The sequence below is a fragment of the Mirounga leonina genome, unplaced genomic scaffold (genome assembly GCF_011800145.1).
Source record: "Mirounga leonina isolate KUSES-001 unplaced genomic scaffold, KU_Mleo_1.0 Mir_114, whole genome shotgun sequence".
NCBI classification, from domain to species: Eukaryota; Metazoa; Chordata; class Mammalia; order Carnivora; family Phocidae; genus Mirounga; species Mirounga leonina.
Window position 1 is genome coordinate 27454288 of NW_023270265.1, and position 25177 is coordinate 27479464.

A 25177-nucleotide genomic window follows, 5' to 3' on the forward strand; every position below is an offset into this window, starting at 1 on the left:
GAGGAGTAAAGACTGGCTTCTGCCCTACCCCTCACAGGCCCTCTCAGGGCCTGAGCCCCTTCGTGGATCTAGGGATGCACATTCCTTGGACTGCTTAAGCCCCCTTATCTGCCCCCCTGCCCATCAGCCTGAGTGCTGACAGAGGCCCAAGCCCCTTGTTTGGACGCTGATAACCTCCTGGGATGGCCCTCCCCCACCTGTAGGGACTGGGAATGGGCTTGGTGTTGGGAGGTCCTCTTTTAGCAAGGCAGTTGGGGCCCAGGCCTGGCCTGCCCCCGGGGTCCTAGGGATAGCAGGATCCCACATTTCTTCACCCTCCCCAGGCCCAGGGCCACCCTCGATGCTGCCACAGTGCCACCTGGTGGTCCCTAGGGGAATGCCACACCAGCAGGTAAAGAAGCCACACAAATGAGTTGCAAAAAACTCCACATCACTTTATTTCAACCTTTATCCAAAAATGTAAAAAGTATTAAAAATGTGCAGTCCTGAGCTTCAGATGCTGATCTCCAATCTCATAGGCAAGTGGGGAGAGAGGGTGAGGACAGAAGTTCAGAGTTCCTCCCAATCCTGGAGAAAAGGGAAGTCCCAGGTAGGGCATAAGATTAGAAAAATACCAGGGCTCTATGAGGGATAGGACCACCCTCTCTCCTAGCACCAGCCCAAGACCCCACCCACCCACCCATCCTCTTCAACGGAGAAGACACATTTAAATTTCTTGAAACTTGTACAGGAACATGGTGCATGGCACATGTAGCTAGCTGACCTGAGAAGAGCAAACAAGGGGTCAGCATCTAGGCCTTCACCTGCTTGTCCTACTTCATCCCAGACCTTGCTGGACCCCTTCCCCCAACTCACCAAGGAGGCTAGGGCCTACCCCCCTGCTTCTTGGCAGGCAGGATGGGGCACAACTCAGCTTCCTCCTCCTCACTACCTTCTTCTTCACTCTCTTCTTCCTCAGAAACGTCATTGCTTATAGTAACTGGTGGAAATGTAAGCAGTAAAGAAAGAGGAGGTTCAAGCCAGACCCCCTTCATACCATATGTCATTTATTCATGCCCTGTGGTGCCAGGCTTGCAGGGACCCTGACCTCCCAGAGCTTATGATCTAGGTGGGAAGAACCTCAGATACTAAGATGACAGAGAGCTAAAGGAGACCACATTAATGGAGGTGGAGAAGTTGGGACAGGTTTCATGCAGGAGGTAGGCTCGAGTAGGACAGAAAGTGGAGGGTATAGCCTGTATGGGACCTGCACTAGGAGATAAGTCTGGGATGGGGCAGGAGTGTGAAGCAGTGGGGGAGACCTGATGGAGAATCCACTAGAGGCAAAGGAGAGGGCTCTCACCAATCTGGTGCCTCCCAGTGATCCGCACAGGGCCAGAACCTGACTTTAGGCGGAAGGTTACAGGTGGCTGGAGCTGGAAGTCATCCAAACTGAGCTGGAAGGAAGACAAGGATGAAGGCCTGGCCTGCCCAACCTCCTGATGAGTTAGTCCTTGAGTCCTCAATTCCTCACCCCCACCCCTAGCCCTACCCCCCACCTCCATCACCCAGCATGGCAGGGGAACTCACCATGGGTTGGCAGGACAACTTGAGGTTGGCTACAGGGACTGCAATCTCCTGGTGGTCATGATTCCTGGCCACGACTTCTATCACATTACACTCATCTTTGGCCCCCTCAGTGAGGCAGAGCTGGGAAGGGTACACAGGGCCTCTGGGTCTCCCCAAACAAGGGTTGACACCACAAGTGGAAGCATCTACCCTAGAACTTGCCCCGCCCCAGTGGTCCCCGGATCACCTAGCCAGGGAATCGCCCATGTGGGGGTCAGGAAGAGGTGACTCCCAGTAAAAGGGATTGGGGGGACAGGTGGAGGCCCCCGAGTTGCCTGCTCTGGACCAACTATTCACCACCCTTCCCCGCCCCTCACCATGGTCAAAGCCAGCACATGCTCCGAATCATCTTCTTCTTCTACCTTGAAGGTGAAAGAGCGGGTGTGGCCGGAGAGCTCACAGCCTGTAAGAGGTAACAGTGTGTGTCTGAGCGTTCCACCAAACCTCTGTCACGTGTAGCCAAGGTCAGACCGGCCATTTACGGGCCCACTTCTTAGGAACACCTGGGGCACTCGGCCCTGGGCCCCTCCCTGCACATAAGGAGAAGGGGTCGCACCGCCCCCTTCCGCTTGGGCTGCAGCGTGCGGGGGGGCCCCCTTCGCCCCCACCCACGTCGTGTTCACCCACGTTGCATTCCTGTTCAGCCCTGTCCGACCGCCCCAGCACCACCTTCATCCCCTCCTTTCTTCAATACCGAAGAAAAAACTGTCCATCGTGACCGGAGCCGGGACCCGCAGACCCCCGATCCCTCCGGCCCGGGCTCGGCTCTCCTGACTCAGGAACGCTAAGGCGGCGGCGGCGCCGGCGGCCATGCTGCAAGGGCCGTCTGGGAACTCCGCCCCCGACACGTACAAAGCGGAGGGACTCGTCGCTGGCTCCGGCCCCGCCCATTAAAGGAGCCGCTGGCGTTTGAGAGAGAAGGGACCGGGGCACAACCGGTCCTGGGGAGCCAGTCCGGCCTCTGGTCAGACTGTTGTGTCGGGACTGCGGGGAGTAACATCACAGAAGCATGGATTTTTCTTTTTAATGTTAATACCCTTGCTTACTTCCATGACCACGGCTCCCGAAGGTGGCTCCTGCCTCCATTTTCTCTAGTTCCTCTCACCCTCTGCTGTCTCCACTCCCCCGATCCAGGTAAGCTTTCGTTAAAGGGAGAATAGATACAAAAGTGTAAACACTTCCAACTCCCCTTGTAAAGGCGAATTTCAGGGCAGCGCTTTTCTTATGAAAGCAAAGGAATCATGCTATTTGCCTTTGCTCCAGGAGAGCCGAGGATCCTGAAAGACTTCAGCTACAGGTATTTTCTATTTGAACTACTCGGTCCTCTTCCTAGTATGCTTCCTGCTCTAACAACCTTAAGTTTACTATCCAGAAGGCATAGCTTTATTAAGCTTCAGATGCTGCCTTGATGCTGGAGCTTGCTAGCAAAGGATATCACATCAGATTTGGGGATGCTACTCCTGGCAGGCACGTTTTGGAGCTTATTACGAATCAACCCAAACATCCTTCCACCTTAGACTCCTGTCACATAGTTTGGGCAGGGCAACTCTCCAACCCCCATCATTCACCTTTTGACCAATCTGATAAACTGAAACTGTACTCCTTATCCCACTAGATTAAGGGAACTCATTCAAACTAGCTGCCCTAACTCACGCCCAGGCTGTTAATTGTGGGAAAGAGAGTGGCTTGGCCAAGACTAGTCTACTTTCATCTTTTACCTTGCTTGCCTTGAGGGAAATCTGGAAGGAAGTGTTTTTGCTGAAGATGAGAATGGGAAGATGCAGCCCCTAACTTGGAACAGCTGTGGAGAATACGTGCTTATAGATGAGGCATGAAAGGCAGGAGAAAAGGTACCAGGCAGAAACAAGAAGTAGGTTTACACAGTACACCACCACACACGTTCACTTCAAGTTTTATTTTGCCTCTTGCATGGTCTTCAGATAGTTTTACAGTTCGTTTTCTACAGGAACTGAGCTGTGATCTAAACAATCAATGAAATGTCATTCCAACCTTAATAAATATTCATAACCATAGAAGAGAGCGTAGCACTTTACCATCCTAGAGTGATGAAAGTATAGGCCTGGACATCTGTTTCATAGTTAGCATCTATGACCAGAAGACCAGCCAAATGATTATTATAAAGCCAAGATAAAACCACAAGCAAACTTGCTAAAAATCCTGATTCCATAGGTTGACCCTGAAATCCTCCAGATAAATGCTAGAACTGTCTACTAGTGTACAACATGTACTTAAAAGAGACAACCAAGTGGCACTAAGCTGTTTTAAACAGTATTTTGTAGAGATCTTCCCTTCCCCCTAGCCCTTGAAAATGCAAACTTGGTTCCAGCTTTCCAACATCATACCCTTCTATCAGTTAAAGGTTTCTACCCTGAAAATGAAGAGGTCTCCTTCTTCCCCTCCCTTCATCTTACAAATTCAGTGCACACTCACAGGCCCTGGTTGAAAGTCACTAGATACCACTAGGTACAATGCTTTAAGATAAGGTTCCAAGCCCACACTGAAGGAACTTCATGAAGGAAAATGTTTCAGGTTTCCTTCTCCTTGCCCCTCCCACCTCAGATCAAAGTAAAACAGCCGATTTAACAAAACTGCAGGGAAGCAAGATAACAAAATACTGTTCTGAATCCATGGAAAAGCCAGCCAGCCATGATGAAAAAATGAATCCTGCAGAGATTACCTGCTAGCCTCATGCTCAGAACCCCTAAAAACACCAAATCTAAATCAAAATACATGGAGCTTTCAGAATCTGTGGTTAAAGGAAAAAGAAAAGGGTAACCATAAGTCATTGGTTAAAGTGTGCTCATTGTTTCTTTTAAAAATTAGATAACAAACATGCAAGAATTAAAGACTCTGATTTAATAAAACCAGTTGTAACAGGTCTTGACATTAAAGGACACTGATCTCAGGGCATATGGGACCAATCAGTCCCTGAACCCTACTTGACAGATGTCAAAACTAACATTTCACATGCTGACCTGCATCGAGGTTAATTTCCAGAAGTGACTGCACCTTGCAACAGATTGAGTCCCATGAAGTTAGGCTCTCGTACCCAAAGTGGTCATGGCCTAGCCCTAGGTGGGAGGCACTTCAAAAATAATACAACTTCTAAAAAAAAACAAAAACAAAAAAACCCCAAAAAACAAACAAAACAAAGGGAAAAGTAAAGAAAATCCATCTTCCACTGATTTACATTATTCAAAGTGCCATCCTGAACCACACCCTTTCATTTTCAAAAGGAAAAAAAAATTACAAAAACAGTGAACACAAAAGTCAGGTTACAACTAGTTTATATACAAAAATTTACAAGTTTGCCATTTTTAAGCTTTTGCCACAAACAACTGCACAATTGTCCCTACAAAAGCACAACATGCCTGAACCAATGGTCACTACAAGAGACAATTGGCCATGGCTTTACAAAGAGCAGAAAAACTGCCCCAAATTAAAATCATTTATTCATAAGCTTAAAACTATGCCAACAATCATCCCACTTGGAATCTCTACCCTGAAGCCTCTGAAACCTACTAAATCTTTCTCATTTCTGACATGTCCCCAAAGAATGAAAGACATTTCATTCAATAAGCCAAAGAGGATGACAAATGATTTTGATTACTCTTATTAGATGAGAAATGCAACCACACTGGATGCAGAACACAGTGCTGACTACATTTATTGAAGACCCCCTCCCTATAAGCCCATATAGAGGTCTTGGCACCTAACACAAGACCCAGAAAGGAGGCCCACATCTGTTTCAAACAGGATTTGCATCAATACTATCTTCCAACCAGTGAGTAATCTCAAAGTGTGATTGGTGAGTTTTACACAGTCTTCGTTTCCAATCCCAATTGGCTGATTTGTTGCCACTCCAGAGGCTCAACTGTATGAAGACCCCAACCACCACCCACCAGGTGAAGTTAAGAGACTTTTGGACAGTTCAAAGTGCCAACAAATGTCACAGGCTCCGACCAAGTATAACCACATCCTTTGGAAATCCTTCCATTTTTGCAATTTCAAAACAGCCTAACTTGCTGTAAAATTCCAGAATTCTTTTATCATCTGGTCTCACTTCACAGAAAGCCCCGCGGGAGCCTAGAAATAAAACAAATATTCAAAAATGTAAAGGTCAGTTCGAATCATGGCTAGGAATTGTGATGAATTTTTAATATATTTCAAATAGATGATAGTAGAACTTGTCTGTAACAGCTCCTAAATTTCATAACACAATTTTTAAAATTCATATTAATATTCAATGAATATTAATATTTATCAATACCAAATACTGCAGTGGCAACTATCTTCAGTGATGGATATGTTAAACTAGCTTGAATGTGATTATTCACGATTTCAAATCATCAAATTGTACACTTTAAATATATACAATGCTTAACTGTCAAAAATACCTCAATGTAAAAAAAATTCAACTGTCAGTGAAACTCTTCCTCAGAAAGAAAATCTTTTGAGGAAAAGGCTAAGAAACCTCAAAATAAAATACATGGAGCAAGGCAAAGAATACCTCTGTTTAATTTTTTTTTTTTTTTTTTTAAGATTTTATTTATTTATTTGACAGAGAGAGACACAGTGAGAGAGGGAACACAAGCAGGGCAAAGTGGGAAAGGGAGAAGCAGGCTTCCCGTGGAGCAGGGAGCCTGATGCGGGGCCCGATCCCAGGACCCTGGGATCACGACCTGAGCCGAAGGCAGATGCTTAACAACTGAGCCACCCAGGCGCTCCTGTTTAATGTTTTTAATATAAAGTACCTTCGAAGGGCAAAGGCCATTCCAGCCTACGTCACAAGCCAATATAATCAGAGTATGTTGTATATTCTAAGACATACCTCATATACCTGCGTGATTCTGTCCAAAGCACAACACTGAGAATTATGCTATCTTCAGAGTTGTTTAAATTATTCCACAAAGGGGACACCACTGACTCAAATGATACAAAGATGCAAATAAGTGCATTCCCATGTATCAACAACCCTCTAAGGATTGGTCTCAAACAAGCCGTCCATTTTTGTATTGGACAAGAACTAAAAATAGTTTTTTACACTTCTTAAAGGTTGTGTAAAAAACGAATATATTATATAGGGGCATCTGGCTGGCTCACTAGGTAGAGCATGTGACTTTGAGTTCAAGCCCTACACTGGACATAGAGTGTACTCAGCCATTAAGCATCTGCCTTTGGCTCAGGTCATGATCCCGGGCTCCCTGCTTGGCAGGGAGCCTGCTTCTCCCTCTCCCACTCCCCCTGCTTGTGTTCCCGCTCTCGTTGTGTCTCTCTCTGTCAAAATAAATAAATAAAATCTTTAAAATAAATAAATAAATAAAATAAATTATTTCCCCCCCTTTTTTCCCTTCCTATCTTCTTTATAAATAAATAAATAATTTAAAGTCTAGGGTATTTATTATCCAGCCCTTTACAGAAAAAGTTTTCATACCACTAATATAAAGCAAACTATTTCTGAAGGTTGAATTTGGCCAACAAACTCAAAAAAATTGGCAACTCTGCATTCCTAAATGAAGTTTCTCCCCAAGGTTCATTTAATTTTCAATTATCATAGTGAGTCTCCTGGCAAAATAAATTTAACCTCAATGTGTTCATGTCTCATTTCAACGGAGCTCAAAACAAGCATTTATAGTGTAACAAAGAGCATTTTCCAATTATTAATACACATGCAATTCTCACACCACTAATAATTCAGAAGCCAAACCATAAATGGTGGGGAAGGGAATGTAAATTCACCATAATTTACTTTTTATCCTGTCCCCACTTAGCCCAAACACCAGCAACTACACAAATAACGTACTCACCGTTAGCCTTCAGTGAAGACAGGAGGCAAGCCATCATGCTTTTGGCTACACTTGGGTCAGTTACTTTTTTGTGAATATCCATCTTTATCAGAGAAGGGAAGTTGGCAAGGAAAGTTTCTGGCAACACTTCCTGCTCTTCATGGAAACTCAACATTATTTTCTGTAAAAATTTGAAAGAATCTCTTGACTTTTAGCAGCTAGTCATTATGTATCTATATCCCAACTATAGAACCCAGCAATAGGAAAAGGAGAACAACATTCAATAACTCTTCCAGTCATTATGTAATTATCACATGAAGAATTAATTAGCTTATAACTCTAGCATTTTTGTTTTTAAAAGTTTGTCTAAAGGTAATATGGTATCCTGGATTGGATCCTGGAACAAAAAAAGGACATTAGTGGAAAAAGAGGTGAATAAAATGTGGAATTTATAATAATGCACTAAAGTTGGTTTCTTAAGACTTGGACAAATGTAGAAAATGGGTGAGGGGCATATAGAAACTCTGTATTATCTTTGCTAAATCTAAAAATATTTAAAATTTTTTAAAAATTTAAGTTTGTATTGCTTGCACAAAATGTGCATGTAAAAAATGTTGTAGTAGACACCCTGGTTATTCTTTATATGTTCCTATGCTGAAAACTATATCAGATTTAGAACAGTAAAACATCAACAGCTCAATCATCAGTACACTGTAGTTATAATATCTATGTAATTCCGAGTAAGTGAGGCCATCCACACCACCCTCTTTTAACACAGCCATCTGGCTAGGGGCAGAAGGTAAAAAGTAGTAATAAACTGTAAGAGAATATAAGTACATTTGTATGGGGAAGAGAAGTAAAGAATTTCAGAAAAGGAAAAGAGGAACAACATGGAAGAAAAAAGATAAATGTCACAAAAAGAAGGTTCCAAATATGTATCTAAAAGTATTTATTAAGCATAAACATTATCAAAAAGGAACTATTTTTAAATATATATATATGCTGATGTATATCTGTAACTGTAGAGGAAAAATTCAGTGAAGGTGGGACAGGGCTGACGTATGACAAGTACTCCTATCTGGAGGCGCCTGGGTGGCTCAGTTGGTTAAGCATCTGACTCTTGATCTCTGCTCAGGTCTTGATCCCAGGGTTATGAGAGCAAGCCCTGCACTGGGCTCCATGCTGGGCTTGGAACTTACTTAAAAAAAAAAAGTGCTCGTATCTGAAAACAGACTCTCAGAGCAGCTCACCCCTATTGTTTTTTTATTACAATGAAAAATACATTACTGAGAAGGCAAGTGAGCCTGACAACCAAGCAAATGAGAGATTTTAATTACCTAAACTTGCCCTGAGTCCCCAAGAAAGAGACCATTTAAGTTTGGTGCTTCAAAACAGGGAGGAAAAAAAAAAGGTTCTCTGTCTGTATTTTGTTTTTACTTGAAAAGTATTATAATACTTCCAAATAAAAAAACTCCATCATGCTGAGGGAACAATGGAAAATGCCATGCTTAAGGGGGCCCCTGGGTGGGTCAGTCCGTTAAGTGTCTGATTCTTGATTTCAACTCAGATCATGGGATTGAGCCCCAACTGTCCCATGGCCCCTGCAACCAATGGGCTCCATGCTCAGTGGGGAGTCATTCTCTCCTTCTGCCCTTACCCCTTAAAATAAATAAATCTTTTTTTTTTTTTTTAAGTGGGGGGCGCCTGGGTGGCTCAGTTGGTTAAGCATCTGATTCTTGATTTCGGCGCAGGTCGAGATCTCAGGGGTCATGGGATCCAGCCCTGTGTCAGGCTCCGCTCTGGGAACAGGCTCTGCTTGTCCCTCTCCCTCTGCTCTCCCCCCACCCCCCGCTCACACATGCTCTCTAAATAAATTATAAATCTCTTAAAAAAAAAAAGTCTGATATAAAAAAAAGTATCACACTTAAGAATCAGCAGCAAGAATTCTTTCTTACAGGAAATTTAGAAAGCACTGAGATTTTAAGATATATCTGCTTACTTCACTTAAGAAAAATTACTGTAGTATAATCTCTAAACCTGTTATTACCTCAGCCTCAGAGAGTTCTTTGTCACCATTTGGCTTGGTATACTTCTCCTGCATGAAGGGAATCCAGGAAATTTTACATTTTTTAATGAAGGGGGTCACATCTACAGTGCCCAGGGCATAACCACATATGCCATCTTCATCTTCTAGGACAAAACAGTAATCCAGGCTGAGGGAAAGCAGCCCTCCTACTAACCTGCTCAGAAGAAAAAGAGGGCAGAATGAGTTTCTAACACAAAACTTTAGACTTCAGTGATGTAGGTCTAATGTACTTGAATGGCAATCTATGGAAACTACATCTGGTGTAAGAAGAAACTGAAAATACCCTTTAATATATTCAAATTTTATTAAAACTAAAGTGGGATTTCTAGGAAACTTTATTTCTACTCATCACTTCCCCTCAACCTGATAAACCTGGCTATGAAATGCTACTCCCAAATCCAACAAATCCAAATACTTCATCACATACTTGTCTCCAATAAGGTCAGGCTGACTTTGAAAAGGTAAACCCACTCCATCGTCATACATTTCTCTGCAAATCTTGTACACGGAAGCCTGAAAATATAATCTAGTTAAGCAACAAAGCAAGAAATACAGCAACAGAATTTAACAATAGACTCGTAAGTTAGACCAGACTTCTAGGATAGGGAATAACAAAATGCCTGGCCTGTCATAAATATCACCTTGCTTTGTTAAATATTTATTTACAGAATTGTATTTGTTAATATCAGTAGAAAACAGTATGGTTATGGGAAACACAGAGAATTGCTTCACAGGGGATAGTTTTAGGTAGTTAAGCAGTGAATTCAAAATGCAGCAAATAATGCTGTTGAGTCTCTGTTTTGTGTATGTCCAAAATGTTTTAAACATGTTAGTCTTTAAACAGACTTGCTGTTTCCTGTAAGCTGATTATCAACAGCCTATTGATACTTCACAACTGAAAATTACAGAATTACTAATAGAGAAAATCAGTCAAGGACAACGTATCATTTGGACAAACTGATTAACTCCAATTCTAAATACAATTTAGCTGATTTTCATACAGAGGACTTAAAGGACTTAGCTCAAGATGTTATGAGTCTAAGTTCTTTATCAGGTTCTTCCTTAAATATCACCCCTCCTGGGCACCTGGGTGGCTCAGTTGGTTGAGCGACTGCCTTCGGCTCAGGTCATGATCCTGGAGTCCTGGGATCGAGTCCCGCATCGGGCTCCCTGCTCGGCGGGGAGTCTGCTTCTCCCTCTGACCCTCCTCCCTCTCATGTTCTCTGTCTCTCATTCTCTCTCTCTCAAATAAATAAATAAAATCTTAAAAAAATCACCCCTCCTGTGTTTGATGTTTTAGTTAACTTTTCTACCTAAAGTACCTTTTTGAAGACACAGAACTACTTTTTTTTTTTTTTTCCTTTAAAAATATGGAACATAGGGCACCTGGGCGGCTCAGTTGGCTGGGAGACTGCCTTCGGCTCAGGTCATGATCCTGAAGTCCTGAAACCAAGTCCCTCATCGGGCTCCCTGCTCAAGCAGGGAGTCTGCTTCTTCCTGATGTTCCCCCCCTCGTGCTCTCTAACAAATAAAAACTTTTAAAAATTAAAAAAAAAATAAAATTAGGGGCGCCTGGGTGGCTCAGTCTAAGCGTCTGCCTTCGGCTCAGGTCATGATCCCAGAGTCCTGGGATCGAGCCCCACGTCAGGCCCCCTCCTCTGCAGGAAGCCTGCTTCTCCCTCTCCCACTCCCCCTGCTTGTGTTCCCTCTCTTGCTGTGTCTCTCTCTGTCAAATAAATAAATAAAATCTTTAAACAAATAAATAAATTAATTAATTAAATTAAAAATATGGAACGCTTCACAGTTTGTGTGTCATCCTTGCACAAGGGTCATGGTCATGCTAATCGTCTCTGGATCGTTCCAATTTTGCTGCAAAGAGAGCACCACAACTGATTCTTTTAACCAGGGAGTTCAAAGGAAAAGTAGTAAGTGAGCACCATAACCATATACCAAGTGCGTAGGCAGACAATTACCTCATCTTTAGGAAAATATGGTCTGATAGTATAAACTTTGGAGGTAGGAGTCAGTGGGGGTGGTTGAAAAAAGAGATCATTTGCCCCATCAATTGGCAGCAAACGCTGTGGGAAGAAACAAAAAGAAGATGGATTAGTGTTGGGAAGATCTCCATTTCTTTAAATGGGTGTGCACTGCAGATTACCAACTTAACATTAACTGGCTACTGCAGGCAGACCTAAAGAAGAGGGGTGTACTATGCTTTACTAAAATAAACACCTCTTTGCTGGGGGAAGGGGGTGCTTCTGAATAGAAATTACCCAAACTGAGTTACATAGCTTTAGTGGCATATTAATGGGGATTTAAATTTATAGTAAAAAAAAAAAATCTATTCCAGTATCACAAATCTATTTTTTTAAACCAATCTTATATAGACCATCTCTGTACTAAAAGATGGCAGAACAGAATGTCAGGAGGAGAGGTTTGGTCTGAAGAGGGTTATCTGTCCAGGAGACGCTTTATTCCCAAAGCAATGCGCTTCAGTTTGCTGTGCGCAGCAGAGCACCTGTTGGGGGGAGAAAAGTAGAGCACCTGAAAAGTCCATGAACAAATTTCAACACCAAAAAAGCTTCTTATTTTGTTCAAATTCATTAAAAGGCTGTTCTTTAGAGTACAAGTTTTATTTATAAAATAATTGGGAAAGTATCCAAAAGTCCTTTCACCATTCACTTGCATAATTATTCATCCTTTTTGCTCATGGAGTTTCCACTGGCAGACAAGCATGCGCGCATTGTGCATTGCGGGCGCAGATTAAAATGGTGTGCGACCTGCAAAGAAACAATGTGAAGTGTATACCTAGAGCCGCTGCGCTTCGCAGGCGCGGGGGGAATTGGCAGCATCTCCTTCAGAAATTACTGTGAAAGAGGAGGAAAATTTGATTTAAAATCCAGCTATGTAACTAAATTGAATTTGGGACTAGAAAGCCTTCGGCAGACCAATCCTTCCAGCCATCTGATGCGCAACATAAGGTTTCTCATAAAACAAAGAAAATGTCAATTCAGTTGTGAATTCATATTGATACCTGGAACTCTCCTGCTAGACCACCTCTAAAGGCCCAGGGTTCTTGGTCTCCAATTAAGAACTGTGCTGAAGAATGACTACGACACCCTGTTGAGATCAGATCCAAGCGGAGAATGTTACGAGAAAGGGGATTTCCTGGGGTCTCAAACGTCCAACACACTAACAAACACTTTGTGGAAATAGCTCTCTAACAATAATAATCCAGGGTTTCAGAACAAGGCTGTGATAATAATTTTTTTTAATTTGTAATGGAATTTCAATACCAATGTTTCTTTCTCTGATTAATGAATAATCACTGTAAAGAGTTCTACCCTCTAATTATTGGAAGTCAGTCTCAAGTTTGTTTGGGTCAAGTTTATATATCCCTAGATACAGCTGTAAAAAAAAAAAAATCAAGCCAGCTGCTTGCTCTGTAGTGAAATTACAGTAATCATGAAGTGAAATGAAGGAGATAGGTTAAGACATTTTATTATCACAGCCCATGAAGGAATTAAACCTGTCTGAAGTCACATTTTACATTATAAGGAAGGGTAAGGAAGGGAAAAAGGGGGGGGGGATTAATCTTGTCAGAAAACTAAGGTCAGCAGAATAAACAAAAGAAATTGTTCAGTAAGTTGACAACAAAACACAATTAAAACTATTTTTTCTAACAAGGACAATCCAATTTAGACTTGGCTAATAATAATAGCAGTCAGACAAATTCTAAGAGCTAAGGAGAGCCAACTGATGCTCCTAATTTATCCAGAGCTAAAACATACTTTTCTGAAAAGTATGACAGTATCTGGCTCTTCTGACTGACCATTATAATCTTTGCAGTGCACTGAACACATGCACAGAGTGGCAGGGTGTAAGGTCCAGAAGTCAGCACTAAGGTCACCACTTAACCAACTTCAGAGGCAATAAAGGAAACTAACAACAAGAAATAATTGAAAGCAAATATTTGGAGGCCAAATCAAAATCACCTGCCTAGTCTTCTGACAAGATAAAGCAGCGCAATATAGTTCTTTTCCATTTGAAGACAGCATTCTACCTCCTGTTCAAGTTAACAGTCTCATCAGTACAAGATATAGTGTGCTAGTCAGACAGTCCCAAAGCAAACCAATTTTTTGTTCACAATTCAGGCCCATTAAGAGATTATATCCAGGTTTGTCATTTTTTAGGGGTAGGGGTGCTTTAAGAAAACATATATAATATGTAAATTTGTAAAATAAATATGAAATAGGGTCAAAATTTAGGCTAAGAGAATGTGCCCCATTCCATAGGTCAGTGTAAATTTACACTGCAGAAAAATACTATACTCTCAAACTTTAAGATCAGCCAATTTCCCCTACCCCCCACTTTGAGACTACAACATAACTAGCACTTCCAACTATTACAATAAAAAGCTGCATGTACGAAGAGCTGTGTAAATGAAAACATGGTTAATGCCTCAGTCGCTGCGCAAACGTGACTTCAGTTCATGCCTACTGCCCTTAAATCTGAGCTACCTCACAGATAGAACCTTTCAATTTAAACTAATTAATCATGACGCGCTGTGAACATCTGCCGCTGTCCATCCAATAGCAGTAGACACTTGTGCTGAGGATTCTCCCATCTGTACACAATGGGGAAGAAGATAATAGAAGTCGTTAGTAATCAAAAGTACTGCATAGCCACATTCTTTAAAGGACTGAATGCCAGCTGGACTGGAGAGAGGAGGAAAACAAAGGGTTCTAACCAGTAACTCCCTGAAATTACTATAGATCCATGAAAATACTCTCCTTGTCATGAGCTTTTTGTAAAGCTATGCGGATGCCAAGATAATTATTTAAAACTTCTGGGCACCTGGGTGGCTCAATTGGTTAAGCGACTGCCTTCGGCTCAAGTCATAATCCTGGAGTCCTGGGATGGAGTCCCACATCGGGTTCCCTGCTCAGCAGGGAGTCTGCTTCTCCCTCTGACCCTCTTCCCTCTCGTGCTCTCATTCTCTCTCACTCAAATAAATAAATAAAATAAAAAAAAAACAAAACAAAAACTTCTAAGATGCTCTGACCTTTAGATCGTACAGTAGCTATCTACACAATTTGGGAAAGCTGCCCCATATTTGCACAGTACAGAAATAAAACCTGAGAGGAAATAGAAACAATACTGTATATAATCAAGAATTTAATTTTGAATAATTCTTGAATTAAAAGTTCAATATCAAATGTTTTAAATGATACTTTCCCAAGCTCAAGAATCCAGACTTCACACTGGAAACATTAAGATTTAAATCCCTGTAAGAGATTTAATTATAACTCCCTGGCCAGAAGCCTGGAAGGCAAATGCTGTCATCCAATAACCAATATAGAGGTTTTTCCTGAGCCTAAATACAGACATCACAGAAAAGAGGTGCTTGAAGCCTTTTAACAAGAGGTAAAAATTCTCTAGCTGTTGTGCTAAATACACAGAAACTCAAGGTTATTTTCAAACTAACAGAGACACTACTTTTAACTGCTAATTAGTTGTGTCAAAGGAAACCTATTATTATTTTTTTAATATTTAAGAGTCCAGGGGCGCCTGGGTGGCCCAGTCATTAAGCGTCTGCCTTCGGCTCAGGTCATGATCCCAGGGTCCTGGGATCGAGCCCCGCACCAGGCTCCCTGCTCCGCGGGGAGCCTACTTCTTCCTCTCCCACTTCCCCTGCTTGTGTTCCCTCTCTCACTGTGTCTCTCTGTCAAATAAATAAAATCTTAAAAAAAAAAAAAAGAGTCCAAAAGTATATAGGCAGAAGGTGAGAAATCTCATTGCTACTACTCTTAATCTAAGCTCACAATGTTTCACACAACTGTTTCACAACAAAGACCAAGTAACCCATCACAGTATTTGTGACTACTATGAAAACTATGACATGTCAGTTAGCCTTGCTGCCTGCTGTGTGCTGTATGTAAGTCCATTACATATTCCTTATAGCTGGATTGAAAACCTGGAAATGAAATGAGGTCCCTGGAGAAACTTGGCCATGCTGGTGCTTTTTACCAAGTTTGTTCAGAATTTCCCCAAAAAAAAAAAAAAAAAATCAGTTTTCAAAAGAGACATACAGAAGTCCATTTAATTAAGGAGAGAATTTTCAGGAGATTGCAATTTTCATCCCCTGCTAAAACCAATTACTTGGTAGAGGAATAAAGAAAAATCCATGTGAAATAATACCAAGTAGCACCAGAATAGCCTACCACTAAAGCTCGCATGCGCACAGGGCTGGGAGGATAGCTTCCTCTTGCCAGGCCCCTTAGGTCATTTCAGCAATTGTTCTGTTAAACACAGCAATTAATGTTACCACGACACAGCAAGCAGCAGAGAGCTTACAGTCACAATTCATAGTGTCTCATCTCCAAATCAGATAAAAGTGCTATACAGGGTTCCATCCAGGAAGCATTCAGTCAGAGCAAGTTAAAGTCAGTACTTTTCTAACACATTTTAAAGATATTTATGCTGAATTAGCCCAAGGGAGAAAAATCAATGTGCTTGATGTATTTACGGAGACTTGCATCTCAAGTTTGCCAACAATGGCTATACCTTTGAAAGAAATCTAAGCAAAGAATTTAAAGAGTTGGAAATCTGTCAATTCCCTAAATATTTTTCTCCCTGTGGGATAATCTTTTTTTTTTTTTTTTTCATTTTTAAGGGACAATATATCTGAGGAAGAGATTATTCCTGGTGCACCTACCTAACCACTGTACAAAAGACTTCACCATAGACATTATACTCTTGATATCCCAAACATAGGAGTACATGTCATAAAGGATTGTCCTGTTGGCACAATTGGAGAGCCGAGTGAACATTCCCATCACCAGTCCGCACATCTCCTCAAACTTGGCTGCTCGTGACCGCCATTCTTCAATCTATTGAAGATCAATAAAAATATGACTCAAAAAACTGCAAGAAAAAACAAAATAACCTAAAACATAATTATAAACTGTTTGTATTATCAGGTACCTGCAACATATCCTAAACATTAAAGGATCACTGGGCTTAAACTCTTCAGATACGCAGTAAGTCTGTGTCTCCCCAAACTGACAAACATTTCTAAAATAATCAACTGTGATGACTTTCCTTCATTCCTCACTCTAAGGTCAAACTATGGAACTCTATGCACCAGAATCAGCAGAGTCCACATCCACTTTACAGAGCATATTCTAAGATGTGGTCAATTTTCAGAGTTACACTCATTAAAGGCTTCCTCCATATCATCAGCATGGGGACCCACCCAGGATAGAGAAGAGGATAAATTAAGCATACTCACTTTTTCAGAGTCTTTTCCTTTGCAATTGACACTGACAACACTGCTATTTGCTCGAAGCCACTGGAACTCCCTTAACATCTGTGCTCCTTTGGGTCCATGCTCATAAGGAAGATAGAATAGGTCAGCAAGCAACTGCAAATCCTCCAAAGTCACTGGTTCCACAGTGTACAAAGGCTTTTCATTTGGACCTGGCACAAACTGCTCCTTGTTTGTCTGTTCATCAGTCTGCATAGGTGCAATATCACTAATGCAATCTTCCTGCATTGACATTTCTGGGGATTTTGATTCAGCTATGCTCTCTTTATCTGTGTCCATTGGTTTCAATTCCTCAGCCATTTTAGCTTCAACAATTTCAGTTAGTATTTGATTGTCATTCTTGTGGTCTGTTTCTTCTTGTTTTTCCACTACCATGTCCATGGGTTCCTCATCTGGCTGTTTCTTTTCTTCTTCCTTGGTCAAAGCGGTAGGCTCACCACTCAAGGCTGCTCCCTGGCTCATAATGGGCTCCTGATAAACTGTTGTAACTACAGTTGTGGCATTTAAAGAGGGCGCTGCAACTAAGGGAGTCCCATCAACTACACTTGCTTTAGCTCCACTGTGTGCAACCTGCCGACCTACAAAGATAAATTACCACAAAAATAATCAGAGTTAGAAATAGAACAAATCAGATCTAGAGAAATGTTTATTTTTTTTTATTAATATACAATGTATTATTTGTTTCAGGGGTACAGGTCTGTGATTCATCAGCCTTACACAATTCCCAGTGCTCACTGTAGTATTTACCCTCCCCAATGCCCATCACCCAGCCACCCCATCCCTCCCACCCCCCTCCACTCCGGCAACCCTCAGTTTGTTTCCTGAGAGAAGAGTCTCTTATGGTTTGTCTCCCTCTCCGTTTCGTCTTGTTTCATTTTTCCCTCCCTTCCCCTATGATGTCCTGTTTCTCAAATGTCCTGTTTCTCAAATTCGTCATATCAGTGAGATCATATGATATTTGTCTTTTGAGAAATATTTTATCGTATCTGTAACTGGAACCTCAATTTGAGATTCCAAGAAATACTTAGCCCTGAGAAAAGTGCAATATGGGGCGCCTGGGTGGCTCAGTTGTTAAGCGGCTGCCTTTGGCTCAGGTCATGATCCCAGGATCCTGGGATTGAGCCCCGCATTGGGCTCCCTGCTCAGTGGGGAGTCTGCTTCTCCCTCTTCCTCTGCCTGCTGCTTCCCCTACTTTGCTCTCTCTCTGTCAAATAAATAAAATCTTAAAAAAAAAAAAGTGCAATTTCTCTAAACCATCAGGGAGGTAAGGAGGGAAGAGAGGAAAAAAGAAACATGATAAACATCCCCTATATATGCCAACACATATTGTTATCTTCTCTTTTGAAGATCTAGATCTAAAAACAATTATTCCAAAAAAGACTTTTTAAAACAAATCAGCATTCCATCAAGATAAAACCTACTTAAGACCAAAAGTTAAGATTTTAAAGACCTTATTCTCTAGATCCCTTCCTAAATTTTGTTTGGTGGGCCTATGATAGGCACATCAAATGTTCTTTACTTTAGGACTCAACCATATGATCTAACTCCCTTAAAAGGGCCAAACTTACTGCTATACTGATGAGGTACACCAAACTCCTGCAACCATTCTGTTAAAGCTAACTTTAGGGCCATCTGTGGACTATAGAGCACGTCAGTTTCAATATCTTCATCACTGCCTTCATTTTCTAACTTTATCTGGATCGATACAGTACTGTCTTCACTGTCGGCTGCAAAAAAAAGAGAAAGAACACAAAAAACAGTTTTGATTACAAAAGCCTCCTGATAAGAGGAACAAATGCAAAACACCAGTTATTACAGTACAACTAGAGAAACAAAGAATAGGAAAAAGAACAAAACTTAAACATAAAAATGCAAACACAACCTAACTGAACCACTTCACCTATAAGTCATCTAAATGCATTGCTGCATGTTAACATCCCACTTGAAATACGGAACACTAAGTTTAGAATCACTGGAAGTCATTCATAAATGTTCACTGAGTACCAATCATCGGGAATGTGAGGTTTAAGGCACTATGATTTCCATAAAGAAAACATTCCCAACCCTTCAGAGCTTATAACTTAATGGGCAAATCATTACAAAAAAATAATAAGCAAATTAATAACTGTATTGAGGGGGGAAGAGAAAAATCAGTAGAGTACCCACATATGAGCACAGATAATAAGCACATAATGAAGCTCTGCACCAGGATAGTGTTAGAAAAAAGAAGGTCTGAGGGCGCCTGGGTGGCTCAGTCCTTAAGCGTCTGCCTTTGGCTCAGGTTGTGATCCCGGGGTCCTGGGATCGAGCCCTGTGTCAGGCTCCCTGCTCCGCGGGAAACCTGCTTCTCCCTCTCCCACTCCCCCTGCTTGTGTTCCCTCTCTCGCTGTGCCTCTCTCTGTCAAATAAATAAATAAAATCTTAAAAAATAAATAAATAAATAAGGTCTGAACTCTTTGGCTGAGTATCCAAAACCCTCCTATTCTTAGCTTTCCTTCATATTTCCCTGCATATGGCCCAGTTTGGCTAATTATCTACTACTCCTTAATGTGCTTCATGCTCTGCCTTAAAAGAGGTAGGAGGTAGAGGTGGGAGCCTGGGTGGCTCAGTCAGTTAAGCATCTGCCTTTGGCTCAGGTCATGATTCCCGGTGTCCTAGGATCGAGCCCCACAGTGGGCTTTCTGCTCAGTGGGGAGCCTGCTTCCCCCTCTCCTTCTGCCTGCTGCTCCCCCTGCTTGTGCTCTCTCTCAAATAAATGGAATCTTTGAAAAAAGAGATATAGGAGGTAGGTGCCATATATACAGAATAGCCTAAAATTTTATTTTATTTTTTAATGGGGAGATCCACAATGAGCCTTAATGGGAGGTATTATCCCAATAAACAGATTTCGAAGTAGTAGTACAGAACTCAGGAAAAAACACAACTATACGACTACATACCACACCCAAAGCATCATAATGTGACATTTCCACACCTCCTAAATGGGCCAAAATTCAGGTAACTTCAAATTTTCAGTGTCCAGTGTTTTCATCTCTTGCCCACCAACACTTTAAGGCCCAGCAACCTTTACGCATACTTTGATGCAGTTTAAGTACTCCCTCCTCTATGAGACTGTTTCTTACCACCACTTCTGCTTAGCAGAAATAAAGTCTCTCCTCTGTATTCCCACAGCACTCTGTAGACAACTACCTCAGCATTTATCAAACCACAGCACAGTCGCCTACATGCTTTATTCAAAACCAGACTATGTTCTTCAAAAGTGGGGACTACTTTCTTCTTTGCATCTTAGTGCCAGGAAGGTGCACTTGCCACATCTTAATATGTGTTTAAATGTCAATGAATATGAGGTGCCTGAGAGGCTCAGTCGGTTAAGCATCTGCCTTCGGCTCAGGTCATGATCCCAGGGTCTTGGGTCCCACATCAGGCTCCCTGCTCAGCAGAGGAGTCTGCTTGTCCCTCTGCCTGCTCCTCTCTAGGCTTGTGCTCATGCTCTCTCTCTCAAATAAATTAAATTAAATATCCCATTTAATAAAAATCACCAGAAAATACAAACTGAATCAGAATAATTCTAGGGATAACAAGAACACTCAAAGACTACTTGTCTAGTACTCAGACTTCAAAGACTAAGTCACATTTTAAAAGCAAAGAACTGGGGAAAAAGGAAAAAAGCAAAGAACTGGGGGAAAAGGGGAAGCAAAGAACTGAGCCCAAGAAGTTATTAAATAATTTGTCCAAAGCCACTCAGCCCTTCTTCTAATCACATATATATCTCATTCACAGGACTAAACAACACACTCTAAAAACCTCTTAAATTATGACGACAAAGGAACACATATTTGCCAACAGCTCTAGTTAACGCCACCTCTCCCCCTAAAGTTGTCTACTTACTCATCACTACATCTTTTCTCACTCCATTCATGTTTGATTTGTACCAGGTGGCAAGGGTGTGGATAGCAACATAGTTGGCTTCAAATTCACAATTTGGATTAGTAAGGACTCCTTTTAACCGTGGGATGAGTTCTGTGGATCTTCCTTTGTATGGCCCCAGAAATAGTCTCTTCTGATCATAATCATTAGCATGAATGTTATCCCAGATTACTGGAGCTCTCTTAATAATCTTAGAAACCTCTTCAATGGACTCCACCGGAATTTCTTTAGAAACAACTTTGGGACCTAGAAATAATGATGACCATTTGTTAAAAGACCCTCAAACATGACTCTTCAAAATATACTGCATTCAATTTTTTATTGTATTTTGTTATATATATACTTTCTAACAATTTTTCTTTTCAAAGTAACACAACATGTCTTTTTACTCAGTTTTACCCAACCGCCCCCAGGAATTCCCTCAGATCACATTATTAAAAATGGAAATAGTAGTAAAAAGATAAGAGATTTGTGCTGGCTTCCTCAAACTGATACATTAAGAAACAAATTTTCATGTGAACAATTTTTTTCCATTATAATACAACACAGTGATTACTAGCTGACAATCCAGCATGATAGCTTTCATTTGATAAAATAAAATACTCTCCTAAGGCTGAGATCAATATCCTTTAGTCCAGTTCCCTATTATTTATCAACAACCAATACTCAGATTCACTCCAAAATCCTCAGAGATGTTTTTTATACTAAATGAAGAATGTATACTTCATAAAAGAAAGATAATTTTAACAACAAAGTTTTCTGGTTCAGGCTCAGTTTTCAAAAAGTATCCAATTAAGCAGAACAACCAATTTTTTTAAGTTCTAGTTATCTAAAGTTTTACCGTGTAAATCTTAAAGACTTACCTGTCCAAAGCACCTCAATTCCAGGTAGAAGCTTTTCACCCACAGTCCTTAAATAAGGAGACTGAGACACATTTGGGTAACAGAAAGTGCCACAATATTCTGAATGTAGGAGGGAAAATTAAGTAAAATAGTCAGGAATAAAATGGTCATGGGTTTTTAAATGGGGGAAAAATGTCTATCAATTCTAAATTCCGAAGTGGGTAGTTCATTAAAGAATCAACTCAAAAAAATAAAAGTGACTCAATTCATAAAATCTGATATTCTTCCTCAAATAATACAGACCGATCCTTATTACCCTACAGTCACTAAAAACACAATTTTACTAAAGAAATAATTGGAATTTTTAGCATTTTCTACATACTTCTGAACTGCCTACATCTCTCAATAACAATCAGAGGCCAAACAGAACAAATTGGTAATATCATAACAGAAAGAATGCAACATTATGCCCATGGCTATTAGTATTCAACTGCAAGTAAACTGTAATTTGCACTGAATTAAGTATTTCCCACATAATCTTATTAAACATTATTTGAGTACTCATGTAGTATCAGACCACTGAGATAAGGTTCACGGTTCATAGTACTTGAAAACAGACATACACACGAAGTTAAATAAACTCAGACTAAAATTTCTTAGAACTTATTTATCTCTTCCTGAAAAAGAAATCAAGTCAGGGGGAAATTTCTTATAAGCCAAATTTTGAGAGGGAACTAAGAGAGGCTAATATATTTTCAATGGAAGGACCTAGAGGGGAGGGAAAGGAGGAAAAATTGGCAAGTTTTCTAGGCTGACTACTGGAAATAAGAGTCCAGATGGAAGTGGGAAGAGTGAAAAAGGATACAGATATGCACAGGCAGAAAAAAGGAACAAGTAGGAGGAAATGAGAAGTGACTAAGTTAAAAGCAATGTAAATTTGCTTTTTTCTAGTTTTTCATTTTCATAATACTATCCTTCCTTCAATCCTGAAAATGTACTGTTCAGATACTTCCAGCACTAAAAATACATGAAATCTTTTGCTTGTTCAGTTGCCATTTATTAGTCCCTAAAATTTCTCTAGTGTAAGGCCTTGAGAAACGTCTTCTAGAAAAATAATTCCTACCTTTATACACCACCAAAGGGAGAGGGGACAACACAGTAAAACCCATACAGGATTCTTTGAAACCATCTCAGGGTTGTGAGATGGAGCCCCAAGCAGGCTCTGCAAGCAGTGTGGAGTCTGCTTAGGATTCTCTCTTCCTCTCCCTCTGCCCCTCCCCCCACTCTCTCTAAAATAAATTCTAAAAAAATCTTAAGACTAGTTAAATATAAAGCTATTATATACAATACCTGTGGGACAGAAGAGGAAAGTTTCTGGTTCTCCTAGGTACTGATAAATTTCATTTGTGATGGAGACCTGGGCATGAGCGAAAGAACTGAATACCTCTTTGTCTGCTGCACACATATTATGATCAATATCATCAAAAAGCAAGGCAAATGACCTGCACCCAAACTGAGAAACCTAGAAAAGGTAAAACAAAACAACAAAAAAACCAAGATGTTTTAGTAGCTCATTTTTAAAAAAGATTTATTCCTTTATTTGAGAGAGTGCGCGTATGCACACGCAAGCAGGGGAAGGGGCAGAGAGAGGGAGAAACAAGCAGACTCCTTGCTGAGCAGGGAGACCAGCACAGAAATGGGGCTCAATCTCAGGACCCCAAGATCATGACCCAAGCTGAAACCAAGAGTTCGGCGCTCAACCAACTAGCGCCACCCAGGCATCCCTTTAGCAGCTCATTTTAGAGTAAAAATACAAGGTGCGTCTGGCTCGATCAGTAGAGCAGGCAACTCTTGATCTCGGGATCTTGAATTCCAAGCCCCACAATGGGCATAGAGCTTACATAAAAAACAGGATTCCAAATATTAAAGCAGACACTTAACAGTTGTACCTAAATCAAACATTTTCTTTAGGGTGTTCAAAGCCAAACCTACTGTTTTTATATTTTCTATGCTAAACAGCTAGACAAGTTTAGGAAACATCTTTCATTTGGGTTTGAATGCAGTATGTTCCAATAAAGCTTCAACAATATGGCCTATCCTACACCTCCTTGGCTGATGATTATAGAAGACCAAACAGACAGAAAAATACAAACACACAAATAATGAACTCAAGAGGCGGAAAACCTAGGCCTGCTCTAGTTCCAAAGACACAATGATCTTAACTAATCTTTGCACATAAACCTAACTAGTCCAGGAATCTAAAGGAACGCAGCAGTAGTATTTGAACAAACAGGAAAATAACCTCTTAAAAACCCTGGGTGGCTCATTCAGTTAGGCGGCCCACTCTTGATTTCTGCTCAGGTCATGATCTCAGGTTTGTGAGATCAAGCCCCCATATCAGGCTCTGTGCTGGGCGTGGAACTTGCTCAAGATTCTTTCTCAAACAAACAAACAAACAACAAAACTCACTCTTTCTCTGCCCCCACCACACTCTTAAAAAAAAAAAAAAGCATATTCATGGAAATTTAACCTCATTAATTTTTTTTTTTTTTAAGATTTTATTTATTTGACAGAGAGAGACCCACAGAGAGAGAGGGAATACAAACAGGGGGAGTGGGAGCGGGAGATGCAGGCTTCCTACGAGCAGGGAGCCCAATGTGGGGCTCGATCCCAGGACCCTGGGATCATGACCCGAGCCAAAGGCAGACACTTAACGACTGAGCCACCCAGGCACCCTAACCTCATTAATTTTTAATCATCTTAATGCCATCAATAATATAAACCTGTGCCGGGGTGCCTGGGTGGTGCAGTTGGTTAAGCTTCCAACTCGGTTTCAGCTCAGGTCGTGATCTCAGGGTTGTGAGATGGAGCCCCAAGCAGGCTCTGCAATCAGTGTGGAGTCTGCTTAGGACTCTCTCTGCCTCTCCCTCTGCCCCTCCCCCCACTCTCTCTAAAATAAATTCTAAAAAATCTTTTTTTTTTTAAAGATTTTATTTATTTGACAGAGAGAGACACAGCGAGAGAGGGAACACAAGCAGGGGGAGTGGGAGAGGGAGAAGCAGGCTTCCTACGAGCAGGGAGCCCAATGTGGGGCTCGATCCCAGGACCCTGGAATCATGACCTGAGCCGAAGATAGACACTTAAGAACTAAGCCACCCAGGCGCCCCTAAAAAAAAGTCTTTAAAAAAATGTAAACCTTTGCCTAAAGAAACATGCACACATTTATATGTGTAATGTATCAGCAAATTTACCAGAAAAGATGTGCAGCTTTTTCAAGATTTATTTGTCAGAGGAGAGAGAGCGCACACAAGCATGCACACAAGCAGGGGGAGTGGCAGGCAGAGGGAGAAGCAGGCTCCCCGCTGAGCAAGGAGCCCAATGCGGGACTTAATCCCAGGACCCTGGGATCATGACCTGAGCCGAAGGCAGCTGCTTAACAGACTGAGCCACCCAGGCATCCCAAGATGTGCAGCTTTTATGTTAAGCAGAACTTAGATTCTAATCAGTTTACACGTCTACCTAGTCTGTTTTCCTTCTAATCTTGGGAAACCAGCCAACCATTTCCAGACTGAATTGT

The 25177-nt window shown here is 41.3% G+C and overlaps 2 protein-coding genes and 1 non-coding gene across 3 annotated transcripts in view; all 3 read right to left on the minus strand.

Moving 5' to 3' along the window:
• Positions 1-411: 411 nt before the first annotated feature.
• On the minus strand, positions 412-2452 carry NPM3 (nucleophosmin/nucleoplasmin 3). The gene is made up of 6 exons (XM_035027715.1): positions 2303-2452; positions 1926-2011; positions 1570-1689; positions 1343-1436; positions 856-979; positions 412-567 (listed from the first exon to the last, which is right to left on the minus strand). The coding sequence occupies exons 1-5, from the start codon at positions 2418-2420 to the stop codon at positions 864-866; spliced, it is 534 nt and encodes a 177-aa protein (XP_034883606.1). The 5' UTR covers positions 2421-2452; the 3' UTR covers positions 412-567; positions 856-863.
• A 1052-nt stretch (positions 2453-3504) lies between these two features.
• Positions 3505-25177, minus strand: part of OGA (O-GlcNAcase) — a 28434-nt gene continuing 6761 nt past the window's right edge. Inside the window, exons 5-16 of the mRNA XM_035027702.1 lie at positions 22951-23122; positions 21622-21720; positions 20720-21004; positions 18400-18558; positions 16796-17409; positions 16220-16394; positions 12536-12621; positions 11475-11579; positions 9929-10014; positions 9463-9655; positions 7437-7596; positions 3505-5715 (exon numbers count right to left, since the gene is read on the minus strand). Of these exons, the coding sequence (XP_034883593.1) occupies positions 5579-5715; positions 7437-7596; positions 9463-9655; positions 9929-10014; positions 11475-11579; positions 12536-12621; positions 16220-16394; positions 16796-17409; positions 18400-18558; positions 20720-21004; positions 21622-21720; positions 22951-23122 (2271 nt within the window). The 3' untranslated portion in view covers positions 3505-5578. The remainder of the gene's footprint in view (positions 5716-7436; positions 7597-9462; positions 9656-9928; positions 10015-11474; positions 11580-12535; positions 12622-16219; positions 16395-16795; positions 17410-18399; positions 18559-20719; positions 21005-21621; positions 21721-22950; positions 23123-25177) is intronic.
• LOC117998691 lies at positions 11284-11392 on the minus strand. The gene has a single exon (XR_004676043.1). It is a non-coding gene; the product is annotated as a U6 spliceosomal RNA (small nuclear RNA).

Bases quoted from the DNA above. Each gene is read 5' to 3' on its own strand.
- NPM3 (XM_035027715.1), bottom strand. From the start codon at position 2,420: ATGGCCGCCGGCGCCGCCGCCGCCTTAGCGTTCCTGAGTCAGGAGAGC. The intron at 1,690-1,925 runs GTGAGGGGCGGG...TACCCTTCCCAG, and splicing joins ATGTGCTGGCTTTGACCATG to CTCTGCCTCACTGAGGGGGC. The intron at 980-1,342 runs GTGAGAGCCCTC...CATTTCCACCAG, and splicing joins CACTGGGAGGCACCAGATTG to TTACTATAAGCAATGACGTT.